Source organism: Canis lupus, chromosome 26 (genome assembly GCF_003254725.2).
Source record: "Canis lupus dingo isolate Sandy chromosome 26, ASM325472v2, whole genome shotgun sequence".
In the NCBI taxonomy this organism is placed as follows: Eukaryota; Metazoa; Chordata; class Mammalia; order Carnivora; family Canidae; genus Canis; species Canis lupus.
In genome coordinates, this window is record NC_064268.1 from 14,090,539 (window position 1) to 14,107,430 (window position 16,892).

At 42.7% G+C, this 16,892-nt stretch overlaps 1 protein-coding gene across 3 annotated transcripts in view; it reads right to left on the reverse strand.

The window, feature by feature from the left end:
• The window catches only part of FBXO21 (F-box protein 21), a 46,751-nt gene extending 31,060 nt beyond the window's left edge, over positions 1-15,691 (reverse strand). For 2 of the 3 annotated variants that reach the window (XM_025474103.3, XM_025474102.3), the window contains exons 1-7: positions 15,419-15,691; positions 14,505-14,640; positions 12,000-12,094; positions 5,262-5,383; positions 2,626-2,772; positions 2,206-2,342; positions 1,147-1,283 (exon numbers count right to left, since the gene is read on the reverse strand). In XM_025474103.3, the coding sequence (XP_025329888.1) occupies positions 1,147-1,283; positions 2,206-2,342; positions 2,626-2,772; positions 5,262-5,383; positions 12,000-12,094; positions 14,505-14,640; positions 15,419-15,657 (1,013 nt within the window). In that variant the 5' untranslated portion in view covers positions 15,658-15,691. Of the gene's footprint in view, positions 1-1,146; positions 1,284-2,205; positions 2,343-2,625; positions 2,773-5,261; positions 5,384-11,999; positions 12,095-14,504; positions 14,641-14,752; positions 14,934-15,418 lie in introns of those variants that run through there. The other variant, XM_025474105.3, reaches the window with a different exon arrangement.
• Between the last annotated feature and the right edge of the window lie 1,201 nt (positions 15,692-16,892).

Below are 16,892 nucleotides of genomic sequence, written 5' to 3' on the forward strand. Positions count from 1 at the left end.
CACTGTGGGAAACAGTATGGAGGTTCCTCAAAAAATTAAAAATAGAACTAATCTATAGGGCAGCCCAGGTGGCTCAGCGGTTTGGTGCCACCTGCAGCCCAGGGTATGATCCTGGAGACCCAGGATCGAGTCCCACATCAGGCTCCCTGCGTGGAGCTTGTTTCTCCCTCTGTCTGCGTCTGTGCCCCTCTCTCTATGTGTCTCATGAATAAATAAATAAAATCTTAAAAAAAAAAAAAAAAAAAGCCCTAACCGTAACCCTAACCCAGCAATTGTCTTACTACAAAATTAGGACAAAAATACCAATTCATTCAAAGGGATACATGCATCCTGATGTTTATAGCAGCATTTTCTACCATAGCCAAACTATGGAAACAGCCCAAGTGTCCATCAACAGATAAAAAGAGAAAGAAGTGGTATACTTATATACAATGGAATATTACTCAGCCATAAAAAAGAATGAAATCTTGCCATCTGCAACAATATGGATGGATCTAGAGCATATAATGCTAAGGGACATAAATCAGAGAAAGATAACTACCACATGACTTCACTCATGTGGCATTTAACAAAACAGAAGAGCAAAATGGGGAAAAAGGAGAGGCAAACCAAGAAAGAGACTCTTAATTACAAAGCTGATGGTTACCCGAGGGGAGGTGGGTGGGGGATGGTTGAAATAGCTGATGAAGATTAAGGGGTGCCCTTGTGATGAGCACTAGGTGTACTACTGAAGTGCTAAGTCACCTGAAACTAGTATTACACTGTATGTTAACTAACTGGAATTTAAATAAAAACTTAAAAAAAAAAAGCAGTTTCCGTAAAACAGAACAAGACAAAAACCTCTTTGATCTGATCTGCTTTGAAATAAGGGGCTTTAAGATCTAACCTAAAACCCTGAACTGCTAGTCCTCTTTATTTACACTTACTTTGAGATAACTGTAAATTCACATGCAGTTTTAAGAAACAATACAGAAAGATCCCGAGTGCCCTTCTCCCAGAACCAGAATGCTGACACAGATGGCCAAGGAACACCACAGTTGCCCCACCACCAGCGCTCTGGTGAACCTCTGTTGGCTACTGCTCTTCCTCTCAGCACTGTAGGAGTGAATCGTGAGGACCAGTCACAACGTGGCATAGGTGGCTCACCCTTCTGCACCTTGGCACCATCTTAACAAGAAGTGACTGGGGAAGTTGACAGGTTCCAGTGGGACCCCCAACTGCCGGGCAATTGTCAGGTAGAGCAGGGACATGCTGATTGGGATTCCTGTTCTGCGAATCAAAACCTAAAGGAGAAAAAAAAAATCCTTTAGCTTCACGAATAGGAACTATTATTTTCTCATTCTTTCAATGTAAGTTCTTACAGGGCACCCACTGTGCATGAGGAATGATGCTAGGTTTTTGTGGTTTAAGTGGATGAGCATCTGATTTATTTGATCAGGGGTCTGCAGACTGCAGTCGGTGGGACGTATCTAGTCCACTACCTGCTTTTGTACAGCCTGCGTGAGAAGAGTTTTTACATTTTTTAGCCTTTAAAAAAATAGTAAAAAAAAAAAAAAAAAAAGTCAAAAGAATACTATTTCGTGACACATAAAAATCACGTGAAATTCAAATTTCCACGTCCATATAGGTTTCATTGGAACACTGCCACATTTGTTTGTTTTTGTAACCTGAGCAGTGAGGATACACAGCAAATGGCCTGCAGAGCCAAAACGTGTGGCCCTTTACAGAAAGTTTGCAGACCTGCGATTTAGGCTGTTCTTCCAAAAAGAATTAAAGGCCATTTCAAGGAAAGTATGTAAAATATGACAGCAAAAAATTAAGGTAGCAAACAGGTCAACAGAATAAATGTGAAAAGGGTGCCAAGGAGGAGGTACAAAAAAACTAAGTATCAATGATATGGCTAGCCAAGTGTCCTCCAACCCTTCTACAGGCCAGTGCAGAAAAAAGACCTGATTAGTTTCACAGTTAGTGTTCATAAGATACAAACTGACCAAACCAAGTCAGAGAAACACCTACTTCTATACAGGAAACTATCTCAATGGTTTTCACAATTCCATAGCAGTATCTTTATAGTAAAGACAGAAATGAGTATCGCTGGGCACTGAGAGATGAAAAGACAATGTATTTGCTCTCAAAAACTATACAATTTTTCAGAAATGAGCTTTAAAAATACATATTATTATGTTTTAATATACCCACATTTACCTGGTGCATGTATAAGTTTAGGGCATTATAGTAATCCATCCGGTTCCCCTTAAACTTCAGTTGGTCATAAAGGACATAGTTCATGGCATCCAGCACCTGGCTCTGGAGCTCTATTTCCATTATCATGGAAGATTCACCTGAAACACAGAGATCTACTCTGAGGACACAAGCACTCCCAAAGTTGTGACCAATGTATCCCAAAAACCCTTAACACACAGACATTGGCAGTGCCCCAACAAGACCCAGCAGAAACAAATAATTAATTTAAAGTCTTTCACATTTCCAGGTGAACATGTGGTTGTGTCATTAACTGCTTTTCTGGTGACATAATAGAAACACCCTATAGAATTTCTCAAATTAGCCAATCGCGCTACTAGGTTTTCTTTTGCAAGTACAGCTGGATCCAAAGCAATTCCACACCTGCCTTGAAGGCCAAGCTGGGGTGTCGACTGTTTATGCCCCGAAGGGTTTTGCAAACAAGCTCCACGATGCTGTCAATCTGGGCCTGGATATCTTTGAGGCTGATGTCAGAAAGAGGATTGCAGTACTGGTCAATGTATACAGCACCTGGAAATGAATAGGAATTATTGAAAAAGTTCCTATTTTTACTCTTTTCTTATCAGTTTGTCACTTAGCCCGGGCATCTGGGGCTAAAGTTCTTTGTACCATCCTACCAGATAAAATTCATTCGTGGATGGCAGATATTGCTGCTATTACACAGAGAAGAGCAACACTCTAATCACAAACAAGTTTACAAACTTTTTTTTTTTTTTTTTTTAAATAAACCAAACCCTATCTCAAAGGTCATGGACTCAAAAAAACCAGCATGTTCCCTATTCTATTACAAAGAGAAATAAATGCCATAAAGGACATCTTTCCAATAACTGAAAACATAATGGCTAAGACAGTTCCTTTACTTAAAAAAAAAAAAAAAAAAAAAAAAAGACTGAACGCCCTCAATGAGAGATTTCTACAAATTATACCCATCAAGGGTTAACAAGTAAGTGAACTCTGGAGATAATTGTACTTTTGAATTAGAGAAACAGTGACACTCAGGGAACCAGCAGCAAAGACGTGTACAAGGTACATTGGAGACAGGGTCTCTGGAAAACTCCTGCTCAGCTCTTTACTGTCTTAGGCCGTTTTCTAACCAAATGCCAAAGGGCTAACTTGGTCATTTGGTTAGAAGACATTTTCACTTGGGAAGCTGTATATGACTTTTTTTTTTTTTTTTTTTGAGTCATTTTAAATTCAAGAGGTCAGGATCTTGACTCCCTACTCACACTGCAAGGAGTTGGAAGCAGGCATCAAGGGATTTAGACTAGACCCCAGCCTCAGTTTTACCCCTAGCTAGGGAATGGCTCCTACGCTTTCCTGGGATGGAGTTTCCTCATTTGTTGGCTGAAGGACTTCCCCAAAGTGCATTCCATCCTAATGCTCTGATTCCTAGACTTTGTTAATGCTATTAGATTATTCTTGTCAGTCACCAAGGATCAAAACCCTAGAGCTGACTTCCACTTGCTCAACTACTTAAAAACTTCCAATGGCTACCCAGTGCCCACAACACTGATTTGCAGGAGTTATTGAAAACCATATTATTACTTAATATTTGGAATGTGAAAAAGAAATGATTGTCTTCATAAATAAACTACAGAAAACGAAGCCTGTCAAATTATTGAACAGAAGATAGGCTGACTCTCCACTCCAGTACCCATAGAATATCCCACCAGGGTGGTGAGGCTGTTTGATTTTGATCAACTGAAACAGAGTTTTCACTTCTTTTTGGATGAGGACACTTTTACACACTCAAGAAGAGTCTACACCAGACACTGTGGAGAACACAGTGATCATAATAATGTAGGGACAAGGGACACAAGAAATGTTAATGACCAGCTGGAGAACAAAATGCACACACCTGAAACGGGACACTATACAGTGGTTTACTAGTCAATGCTATTGCATGTATGCCTTCTGAGGTGAGTTAAAACCTGCAAGTGTTGCAGTAGTCAGCAAAAACCCAATGGAAGTTAAATTTGAACCGAACTTTCATGGCCAAGTAAGATTTAAGAGGGAATTCTAAGAAAACGGGGATACCACTATTGAAGATATGAAGCCAGGAGGGAAGATAATGACCTGGCTGGAGCAAAGAGGGTGTTTTAGAGAGTAATGGGGAAAGGTCTGGGGTTCAGGGAAAGTCCAGATTATGCAAGGCACTGAACAGCAGGTTAATTAAAAAACAAAAAACAAAAAAAAACAAAAAAACCCAGGACATTAGTTGGCCAGAGTGGTGAAAAGGCCAAGTTTCAGGCTGAACTGATGCTAGGTGTCAGCAGCCCTGAGGCTGAGATTGAAGTGCCACTTCGAAAGTGGCTGCCGGAAGTAGGGGTGACAACCTGCCTGACCACAGAAACAGAATGGGGACATGCAAACACTGGAAAGGAAGAAAACTGATGAACTGGTAAGTCAGAGGGGCCAGGGAATGAAAATGAAGGAATGGTCATAGCCGTACTTCACAACCACAATTTATGGCAGTGCTTATGTAATATGCTAGGAATTTAAATTCGTTTAAAAAAATGAAGTCACATTTGTTTTTGTCTGACTTAGCAGGAACAAAGTTATTCCCCTCATTTCTGTCCACTCGACTTCTTTCTCACTTCTCATTATGAACAAGCCAACTTACTAACATGCAAGAACACCTCGGCCTCATTAAACTCCGACCAGGAGAGGTAAAGGGATTTGCTGAAGGTCACACGGAGACAAAACTGGACAAATTTATTTGACTTGGAAATGACGCTTCAAAGCTTGGAAAAAGAGAATTCAACCTCATTAGCTAACTTACTAACCTTGTGCTTTGAACCAATGGTGCATCCTTCCAAAACACTATCTCTTCAGCTGACAGCCAAACATTCTGGCAAAATCTTAGCTCTAAAGTTTAACAGTTTTGCCTGCCTAAATGATCAGAAACCCACTTTTCCACTGTTCCACCTTCAGGGATGATCTCCCTCCTCTGAGGAACAACTTAGCTGCCTGTCGAAAGATCACTTGTAGAGTCTCACCTTCAAGATACGATTCATAGTCATCAGGCTGCTGAAGAAATGCCTTAAGGTTATTTAAAATTTTCTGTTGGCGTAGGTAGTAAAGAATTTTTTTAGCATAGTATTTCCAGGTCAAAGCTTTTCTGGAAAACAAACAAACACATCAATGAGCATTAAGATACTAAAGCCTTTGACTACCTTATTTTTTACTTTGAGCTACTCCTAGGATGCAAAGAGCCTACTTAACAAGAAAAATGTAAGTCGTTCGCGTCCACATAGTACTTTTTATCCCAGAAGCAGACAGCACAATTCAAGACTTTGCATTTATAAGTAACAGTAAGTCATTCGTGCTGAAATCCAAGAAACACTGACCTGTTTGGCTTCAGATTTACTAAAAAGAAATCCAAGAGAAAACTGAAGAGCTGGGGTAGCTGGCTGAAGCTCAGAAACCAGAGGTGAAGTGTCTGGAATCCTTTGCTGGCCCGTGGGCACCTGCTTTAGGAAACTCAGGCCTTGGCCTCCTGCTTTTCTCCTTCTACGCTCACTGCCATGGTGATCTCATCCCGTCTCATGATTTCAAATATTCTCTCCACTGACAGCCCTCAATTTATTTTCCAGTACTCATTGCTCCTCTAAACTCCAAACCTGTATATCCAACTGCTACTCCACACTCCAACTTGGCTATCTGGTGAATTCCTTAGGAGGGCTTCCCCTCCCAGTCATCCCCCTCAGGGAAAGGCAACTCTGCCACTGCCATCAGGCCGAAAGCCTTGGCGTTCTTGCCTCCTTGCTGGCTTGCTCTCAGAGGCCACACTCACTCCGTCCACCAGTGCTACTCGTTCTATCTTCAGAGTCCACTGGACATGTGAACACTTCTCACTAACTCATTTAAGCTGCCACCATCTTTTGTCTATATTATAACAGCATACTAAATGAGCTTCCAGCTTCCAACGCTGGAAGCTTCTATAGTCTCTCCTCCACACCGTAGCCAGGGTGCTTCAGTTAACGTGGTTGAGTCACAGCACAAAAATCCTCTGCCCCAAATTTTCCAGGGGTTTTCCACCTTGCTCAAAGTAAAAGCTGAAGTCCTAAGGATGACCTAAGAGGTTCTTTAAACTCTGGGCCCCTCAGCCCTCTGACCACAATTCCTGCTACTCCCTGCCCCCACTAGGCTCTGGCCACCCTGGCTTCCCTGCTGTTCCTTCATCACACCTGATGGTGCTCACCTTGGGCCTCAGCACTCTCTGCTCCTTGACTGGAACATTCCATCCCTAGAGATGTGCAATCTGTGCCCTCGTCTCCTTTCAGGTTTTCATTCAAACGTCACTTTTAGTAAGGCCTTCTCTCCTCACCCCATATACTCTTCTCTGATCAGTATTTGTTTATGGGAATTCCCATCTTCTTATGTAATAAACCATCTTTACTTGGTTAGTGACTATCTCCCCCACTAGAATGGAAGCCCCATGAAGACAAGGCTCTCTGTGTTGTTCACTGGTGTATCCTCAGTGCCCAGGATAGGACCTGGCACATAGTAGATGCTCAAATAAATGCTTGCTGAGTGAATGAAATGCTTCACCAGATATTCCAAATGTACACATGGATCATGGGAAACAGGAGGGAGACAGTGATTAGTTTATCTGTGACTTCGGGGAAATAAAGGACTGTCATTCTCAGTAAATGAGAATCAGCAGGGCTAGGTTCTATCAGCCTTTCAATCTTTGAGTTGTAAAGTATGTCAGTCTAGAAAATTTTATGAAACAAATCAGCAACCTAATGAATTAAGCTTAATGCAGGATTATAAGGCAAACATGCTTGTATCCACCACTCAGGCCAAGAAATGACTTCGCAGATGCCCCAGGAGCCCTCTGGGGCCCTCTCTTCCCATCTACAGCCATCACAACCCATACCTCCATGCTCATCTCTGCCTCACCAAATGTACATCCCTGAGCACTCTACACTAGCCCGTTTTGAGGTCATTCAAGTCTTTTTATCCACAGGATCCCCCTCCATCTTTTCTTTCCCTTGCACTTTGTTGAAGAAACCTGGTTGTGTGACCTGCAGTTTCCCACAGTCTGGAATTTGTTGACTGCATCCACAAGGTATGGGTTCACATGCTCTTCTGTCTTCTGAATTTCCTGTAAATTGGATGTAGATGCTTGGTCAGATTTAGATTCCATTTATTTGGCAAGACTACTTCACAGGTGGTAGTGAAGTCCTTCCATCAGGAGGCAATCATGCCTTAGTTGTCCCTTTTGGTGATGTTAGCAGCCACTTCTCCTCAAAGCCCAGGTCCATTAATTCATTAGAGGTCGCAAAGTGGTGATCCTCTAATTCCACATCCTTTCTTCAGTTAATAGCTAGAGCATTTCTATAATGAATAATTTCCCCTCATCTACTATTGGATTCCCCCAATGGCACAATATCCAGGAACAGCAGGATAAATGCTCCTATCTTTCCTTTTATTGTTTTTCAAAATAATAATAATTTAGATTCTTATTATCCTCCATAGGTGAACAATTAGTTGTCCCTGAGTATTATTATGAACTACCAGAGCTAAACACAGTTGGGGTGTTACAACCCATCTCAGTTTACTAACCACACTTCTGTTCAAATCACATCTCTGGCCAATGGAAAAAAGCCTCTCCACATTGGTCCCTGAACACTTAGAACATGAAGTATCGCTTACAACATGAAGTATTGGTACTTCTCTTGATATCTGGTTCCAGACTTCCAAGATGCTCCACCCTTATATTTTTACAATTCCTATATCAGACCTAGAATCAGTCCTTTCCCCAAAACATGGCTTCTTTTGATGGGAAATGGTATATCAAGACTACCATCTGGGTATTAGGGATCATCATTTTCTAGTAGGTTGGTTATTGTTTCTAGACCTTTTAAATGGACAAAAATAGTAAGTCTAGTGTATCTACGTACACACACACACACACACCTACATATTTTTAAATGTATTTCAGGAATTCATACTGACACTTCTAAATCAAATTCACAACTGTATAGTTTTTACCATCTTCTATTTTATATCTCCAATCTTTTCTTCTTCCAGGAATACCTCCCTTCTCCAGGATACCAGAGATGAATTAGAGTATCACCTAGGTACTTGTTTGCTTTATTCCACATCTCTCTCTTTCTCTCATAAACACACACAAAGCCCAGCCACAGAATAACAAGACCAGTATTTTCATCAGCTTGATGAGTACTGAGAACCACTAAATATTTTGGTTATATTCTCCCCTATTCTCTACTCATTTAAGCAACCGTACTAGATCTATACTGAAAAGGCTTATGGCCATTACATACAATACTTTCTACCCTTTTAACTGTCACTTGGACTTAATTCTACAAGTAAATACATATTTAATGCTCACCGCTAGTCCTTGTGTCATTGTCTCTGGTTGTTCTGGTTGTTTGAAGCTCATTTTCTAGCACATTTCTCATGAAGGGCTCAAAAGTCCCCAAGTCCTTGCAAGTTGGTAAGTTTGTCTGCAGCCTTTACACTTGGAAGTCAGTTTGGCTGGATATAAAAATCCTTGGCTGACATTTCTGATCCTTGAGCATCTTAAATATGTTACTCTTTTTTCCTCTGACACAGAGCAACTGTTGAAAAGTCTGATGGTATTCTGATTTTCTTAACCTTATAAATGACTTCATCTTTTTTGTTTGGATGCCCAAAAGACTTTTCTGTCTTTAAAATCCAGTAGGTTTACTGAAACATGTCTCAGTGAGGGTCACCTTGGGTCATTTTCTCAAGTAGACCATATGTCATTTTCAACATGAACTTTATTGTACTTTGAATACAATACTGAACTTTATTAACTGTTTATTGTTTCAAATCTTTTTTAAATTTTTTTTTTTAATTTTTATTTATTTACGATAGTCACACAGAGAGAGAGAGAGGCAGAGACATAGGCAGAGGGAGAAGCAGGCTCCATGCACCGGGAGCCCGACATGGGATTCGATCCCGGGTCTCCAGGATCGCGCTCTGGGCCAAAGGCAGGCGCCAAACCGCTGTGCCACCCAGGGTTCCCTATTGTTTCAAATCTTTATTGCAAATGTACTCTCTTTAAAGATCACACAGAACACCATAAATACAAGATGTTTTCACATATCCAGAGATTGGTGCTTCAGCATTTACAGAAAACTATCCTTCCTTCCTATGATTTCCATATTTGCCCAATAAGCATTTCCTAGGAATGAATATGAACAGAGTCCTTCAAGAACACTGGCATCCCAAAATATTTTCAAATGTGAGAGTATTCCCTGTCATTTAAAAATAACACTGTTTTAGGCTCAAAATACATGTCAGGCCCAGAAGTGACATATCTATGACCTTCACTTCTAAAAAGACTGTAATAGTGTACTTTTTAACTGGCTGTGCATATTTAGTCATGTTTGCCAATTTGCTACATTAAAAAAAATCAGTATTTTGTTGTTATTTAACATTTCTTTGCAGAATGAATTTAAAGATATATACAGGATTCTAAGCCCCTTCACTTTGCTCTTCTGTGAATGTCCTCCTCTGTATCTTTTTCAATTTCTTCTTAGAAATTTAAAAAAATTAAAAAAAAAAAGAAATTTTAAACATTCTGTTGACATTCTTTAGTTTCTTTGGTCATAAGGAAGTTTATTTTTCATCACAAAACCCTCTGTCTGTATTCTTGCATTGCTTTTCTATTATTAGTTAAGTAGGTCTCTCTAGATTGGACACAGTCTGCTATTTTATTGAGGGATTTTCATTGTGATAATTTTAATATCTGGGTTATTTAATCTTTTGGAACTTAATTTTTGTATATGATGCAAGTTTTACTTTCTTCCAGATGAATATTCAGTTATTTCCAATAACAATCATTAAATATGCCATCTTTTCCTTCTGAATTTAAATATAGTATCTTGTTTCTGAATTATTCTTTGCCACTGATGTAGCTCTCAACTTTCATTTAAGCATTACATTGTTTCAAATATTGTTAGCTTCATCTATGTCCTACTATCTAATGATTCAAGTTTTACAGTGTGATTACTTAAAAATTGTTTTTTTCTAGTTCTAGTGAATTAATTCTTCTTGACATATTTTATGACAGTATCATCCAATTAAAAGACACAAAAAACCCTCCTGTCCCAAAATTTTTTTGGATTCTAATTGGAATGGTACTAGGGTTATGTGTTAATTTTAGAAGAACTGACATTTTTGTGATGGTAAGTCTCCCCACTCAAGGACACGCTATCTTTTATGTTTTTCAATAACATTCAATAGTCTGACCTCGGACATTCATTCCTAGGAACCTATTACTTAGAAATGAAACTACAAAAAAACATCATCCTCTACAATAACACAAGATGGAGAAGAAAGTGGTTGCTCATCAATAAATTATAGTTAACTATAATATATACTGTAAGACAGTATATAGCCATTAACAAAATGAACTTGACTTTTTATCATTAATTCAATTTCCAAAGGTAATGGTGAACGAAAAAAAAAAAGACACAGAAAAGCACCTATTTTATGATCACAATTCTGTGAAATAAACGATCTCCCTCCATGACCACATGTATGGATATATATCAGCATGGAAGAACACAGGCTAAACTGTCACCATTAATTACAGGGGTAAAGCAGGGAAAGCCAATGCAAACGGAGGGAGTATGGAGGAAGGGAGAAACAGCATAAACAAGAGGAAACAAAGTCTGCACTCAACATCAAATCAAAACTAAAACAACCAATAAACTTAGTATACATGACACTACGTTTATGTATTTGAAAGTATACACACATATACGTAAAAAAGACAGGTCAGCTTTTATTTTTAAGGCTGCACAATACTGACTATTAGATCATACTTCAATTCATTTATAGATAAACCAAAATAGAAACGGAAAAATGACCTCCGCATTTGAACTCATCCAAGGCCTAGAATAGTGGCACATCTTACCTTTCCCCTACAGTTGTTCCACTGATAGATATTTCTCTCTCTTAAACCCCTTTAAAAACAAGAAAAACCCTACACCTTGTTTTTGAGATATTCCACAATGATCTCTCTTAAGAAAGTTGCTAAGCTAGCATTCTTATCTTCCATCATTAATAGTTTCCAAAACTTTTAGAGCAGAAAATCTTCATAGGTATGCTAAACTGGAAGCCAAGCCATCTTTTAGGTAAACCGAAAACTAGCCTTCACAGCAGGAAATATGAGCATAAAAAATTTTAAGCAACAAACAAGAGATAATGGATTCTTCTTGATCAGGAGAGATAAAAGAAAGGTTCAACAAGATACCTATAACCTTCATGGCCAAAGTTAAGATTATTTCTTAACAAAATTGAGAAATTGAAAAAAAAAATTGAGAAATTGTTAAAAAAAAAATCATTCAGTAAATTAAGACATGCCTAAGAAATTAAAAAAAAAATTCAATCCATAACAGACAAATTCAGTGATGACAGGTAGAAAGTGGTTTATATTACTAAATGATATAATAGATACAAGTGCCAAGCATAGTATTTGACCAGTAGTAGGAATAAATACTAATTCTCTTTTCTTTCCAAAAGGATTTCTGCAAGGTTTAAGTGTCAATTGTCTCAGTGTATTTACATTATTTACACAACAGAATTTTTCAAAACTATAACTAAGGCAAGACATGAAATATTTGGAAAACATATCCCAGGGTTGGGCCACATACAAATTACGGCAGTTAATTCTGGGCATTATTATAGGAATGAACAAAAAACCAATCCCTGCTAAAACTATGACTTACCTTCCTTCCATATTTAGGATACACACCAATTCATCCTCAAAAAATATCTCTGGTCCCTCAAGATTCTCAATGTCACTAAAACCGTTACAAGGGACCTATGAAGAAGACATATAGAAACAGGCCTCAATAACAGGCAATAGTCTGTCACTCTCACACACAAATCTGAGTTGCAAACAGAGATGCTCATGTGCGTGAAAGTGGTAACAGCTGTCCCACACTATCCTGCACCACCTACCATGGGTGGAAAGTAACATGTGGAATAACAATAATTTGTTCCGATCTTACTGTCAGTTGTAAATTAGTGATATTTTCACAGTCTGGAATTCCTGAAAGTGAATACTCCAGCGTTCTAATGTAAAGGAAAATAGCTCTGAAACAGGATTAGAAATACAAAATATCATAATTTACAACAATGATTTCAAGCAATTTATGTTGTACTCAAGTAGGAGTAGAGGGCCAGAAAGAGAAGTCTAGTACTTTGGGCAACTCACTTAACCCACTGGGCCTATTTTCTCCTCTATAAATGGAGGCGGTGGTACCAATGAGCTTTAAAATTCTATTACTTCTCCCACTTTGTTTTGAAAGTACGCAGGAAATTTCATGTCAACCTGTATGCATGCAGAGAACACAGGAATATAAGGATCCTGAGCCAAAGTAATCATCCACCCACAGATCAATCTTAAGTATATTCCTGCTATGTTCAAAGTCCTTGACATATTTCTAATTAGGCAGTAGTACAGGGAAAGAGGGAGCTAAGGAAAAAAGACAACCATTCATCATTATTAGACAAACACACAGGCTGTTAAAAATGCACACAAAACCAGCTGGACTAGAAGTAGAGGTTGCAAACTAGTAGCCCATGAACAAGGGCATCAAATACATCTAGCATCCAAATACATGTGTGTGCAAACACATCTGTACAGGTTTAAAATCTGATATGAATGCTTTTGGCCAGGGCATGGCTTACCTAGAATAGAACATAAATTCTGTCCATCCTAATATCAACCAACGCTTATTTATAGAAATTACACTGGGGGCTCCTGGGGGGCCCAAGCAGTTAAGTGTCCAACTCTTGATTTCGGCGCAGGTCCTGAGATCAAGTTCTGCTTCTGGCTCTGCGCTCAGTGCCCAGCTGGCTTGCCATCCCCTCCCGACACCCTCCACTTGCTCTGACTCTAGCTCCTGCTCTCTAATAAAGAAATAAAATAAAAAAAAAAAGAAATGAATTACACTGGAGGATATCTAGCTTTATTTTCTACAGGAGAATAAGTTCAAATTTGTCCAAAGTTCAGATTTTCCTTTCAAAACTTGAAAAGCCTTGAAAATGTTTCTCATGTGTGAATCCATGAAATAACATTAATTAAAATTAGAAAACAGGAAATTAATCTGGGTGCCCTGCTAGTTCAGTCAGGACAACATGCAATTCTTGATCTCAGGGTTGTTAAGTTCAAGCCCCATATTGAGTGCAGAGATTACTTAAAAAATAAAATCCTAAAAAATAGAGAAAGAAAAGAGGAAGTAATCTTCAGTAAACCAGGATAGTAAAAAAAAAAAAAAAAAAAAAAAAAGGATAGTAAAATAAATCAGGGGCGCCTGGCTGGCTCACTCAGTAGAGCATGTGACTCTTGATCTCAGGGTCCTGAGTCCAAGCCCCACACTGGGCATACAGTTTACTCAAAACAAAACAAACCTCAAACCCAATAAATAAATAAATCAGACCGGCTCTACTTCTAGACCCTCAATCAGAAATAAATTTAAAATATTAGTGTGAACTACTTCCCAGAATTACAAAAAGTTAAGACTCATGGCCTAATACAGAAACTCCTGAGATACTTTGTGGGGAAAACAAAAGCAACAACAAAAACCCGGGCGTTTCAGCAATATTTTTAAGAACCACAAAAACTTATCAGGGTTAAAGAATACTAGATAATTTAACAGAGGGAGTAAGAATTCTTATTTACAACAGATAGCTTCTAGTTCTGTTATCTTAAGAAATAATGCTATTCACTACTGGTTTAGAACCTGCAAAGCCAGAGAGAAGAAAAAAAACCGAATGAGTTTCGTCAACCCTTCTGGGAAAACAACTGGGTGAAATCTGTAGTGTTCCATCCCTGGTGATCCCTTAGCTGAAGCGGAGGCTGTAAAAAAGATGTTTAACCTCCTGAGAAGAGACATAATGCTGATCCGGATCCCCTCTACATTGTGCTGTGGGTCCCTCCCTCCCTCTCCACCCCCATTCTCTCTCTCTCTGGCTTTAGAAAAAGTAAAGCTGGCAGGGACAAATGGCTTCGTGTTGCTGGAGAGGAGGACACAATGACTCTTGCGGCCATCTAAGTGAGTCAGGGATTGGGAGAGAACTGAAAAAGGGCTATCAGAAGGAGCTGGATGAGCTAATGCCTACGGGCCCGGACACACACACACACACACACACACACACACACACACGCGGCTACCAGGCAAAAGAGGGGGGCGGGCGGGGCGGGGGCTACATCAACAGATCCTTACGTGCTCTGAAAAGAACCTCTTTGAGAATGAGGCTACAATCTTCCGGGCTTCTAACCCAGCTTTTTGCCGAACTTTATACTCCTCCAGCCAATTGACGTAGTCGGTGGGGCTGTAGTGTTTCATAAGGGAAGGCCACCTACAAGGAGAGAAACACCCTCTCAGCTTCACGGAGACACTGAAGGCGGCCTCGAGAAGCAGGGGCAGCAGGGGCCCCGGCGGGGGACCCAGCACGCGGCTCGCGGCATGACCTTGGGGGAAGCAGGCCGAGGAATGCGGAGTCTCCACTGCCCGTCTAGGAAATGGGGGCAGCTGCAGCCACAATAACAGTGACGACCGATCGCGCCTCCCGAGAGCCGGGCCCTGTGTCAACGCTCCTCACGCATCATCCGTGTAATGACCGCAGTGAAACACGGGTCTGGCGATCCCCGCGTAAAGTCGATGAACGAGGCTCCAAAGAAAGGGAAGTGCCCCCCCCCCCAAGGTCATCCGGCAAGTGTGCGGGAGCCGGATTTACCCGGGTCCCACCCCGAGGTCCGTGCTGCGGGCCCGCGGCCGGGATGCTGCGTCCGCCTCCCCGGCTGCGGGCGAGGACCCGGCGGCGCGGGATCCGTGTCGGCGCGCTGGCCCGGAGCCGGGCACAAAGGAGCGCGCAGGGCGGCGGGGCGGCGGTCCCCGCGGCGTCGCGGTGGGTGCACGGCGGGCCCGGGCCGCGCAATCCGGGCGGCGGCGGGGGGCGGCGGGGGCCGGCGGGGAGCCCCGGGCCCGGGGCCGGCGGCCTGGAGGCCTTTGTCTGCGGCCCGCCGAGGGGGTCGGCGCGGGCGGCGAGGCGGGGGCGCGGGCGGGCCGCGGCCGGGCCCGGGGGGGCGGGGGCGGGGGCGCGGGCGCGGGCGCGGGGGCGCGGGCGGCGGGCTCACCTCACCCGGAACTGCTCCTTCCACACCTTCCCGCTACTCTGGCACAGCTCGCGCAGCCGCCGGCAGGTGCTGGACACGCGGCCGATGTCGGCGGCCGTCAGCGAGCCGCTGCACAGGATGTACTCCAGCACCTCGCCGGGCAGGTTGACCAGACAGCTGAGGCCCGCCGCCTCGGGCGCGGCCTCCTCCGCCAGCGCCGGCACCACCTCCATCGCGCTGTCGACCGCTGCCGCCGCCATCTTGTCCGCGTACCTGGGCCCGCCGCGCGCGCGCGCCAGGGCGCCCCGCCTCGCCCCGCCCACCCGCCTCGAGGGGCGGGCTCGGGGGTAGCCCCGCCCCCTCCCCGTGGCCACGCCCCCTGGGCCCGGGCCGCGGCCGGCGGCTGGCGGCTGGCGGAGGGAAGCGCGTTCTTTCTGTTTTTTTTTAAATTGGCGTTCGATTTGCCAACATATAGCACAACAGCCAGCGCTCATCCCGTCAACTGCCCCCCCCAGTGCCCGCCACCCGGTCACCCCCACCCCCGCCCGCCTCCCCTCCCACCACCCCTAGTTCGTTTCCCAGAGTTAGGAGTCTTCATGTTCTGTCTCCCTTTCTGATATTTCCCACTCATTTTTTCTCCTTTCCCCTTTATTCCATTTCACTATGTTTTATATTCCCCAAATGAACGAGACCATATAATGTTTGTCCTTCTCCGACTGACTTACTTCACTCAGCATCATACCCTCCAGCTCCATCCACGTCCAAGCAAATGTGGGTCTTTGTCGTTTCTCAAGGCTGAGGAATATCCCACTGTATACATAGACCACAGCTTCTTTATCCATCATCCTTCGATGGACACCGAGGCTCCTTCCACAGTTTGGCTATTGTGGCCATTGCTGCTAGAAACATCGGGTGCAGGGACCCCCGGGTGGCTCAGCAGGTAAAGTGCCTGCCTGCAGCCCGGGGCCTGATCCCGGAGGACGTCAGGCTCCCTGCATGGGGCCTGCTTCTCCCTCTGCCTGTGTCTCTGCCTCTCTCTCTGTCTGTTCTCTCATGAATGAATAAATAAAATCTTCAAAAAAAATAAAAAATAAACATCGGGTGCGGGTGTCCCGGCATTTCAGTGCATCTGTATCTTTGGGGTAAATCCCCAGCAGAGCCATTGCAAACTGTGGTGTGGCTCTGGGAGCTGCGAACCTGCGATCTTTTTCTTTTCTTTTCTTTTCTTTTTTTTAAGATTTTATTTATTTATTCATGATAGACCTAGAGAGAGAGAGGCAGAGAGACACAGGCAGAGGCAGAAGCAGGCTCCATGCCAGGAGCCCGACGCAGGATTCGAGCCCGGGACCCCAGGATGCGCCCTGGGCCAAAGGCAGGCGCCAAACCGCTGAGCCACCCAGGGATGCTGAGCCACCCAGGGATCCCCCCGAACCCGCGATCTTAACAGAATCCATCTTTCTTGTGCGTCCTCAGCACTTCCTGTGCATGAGCTCAG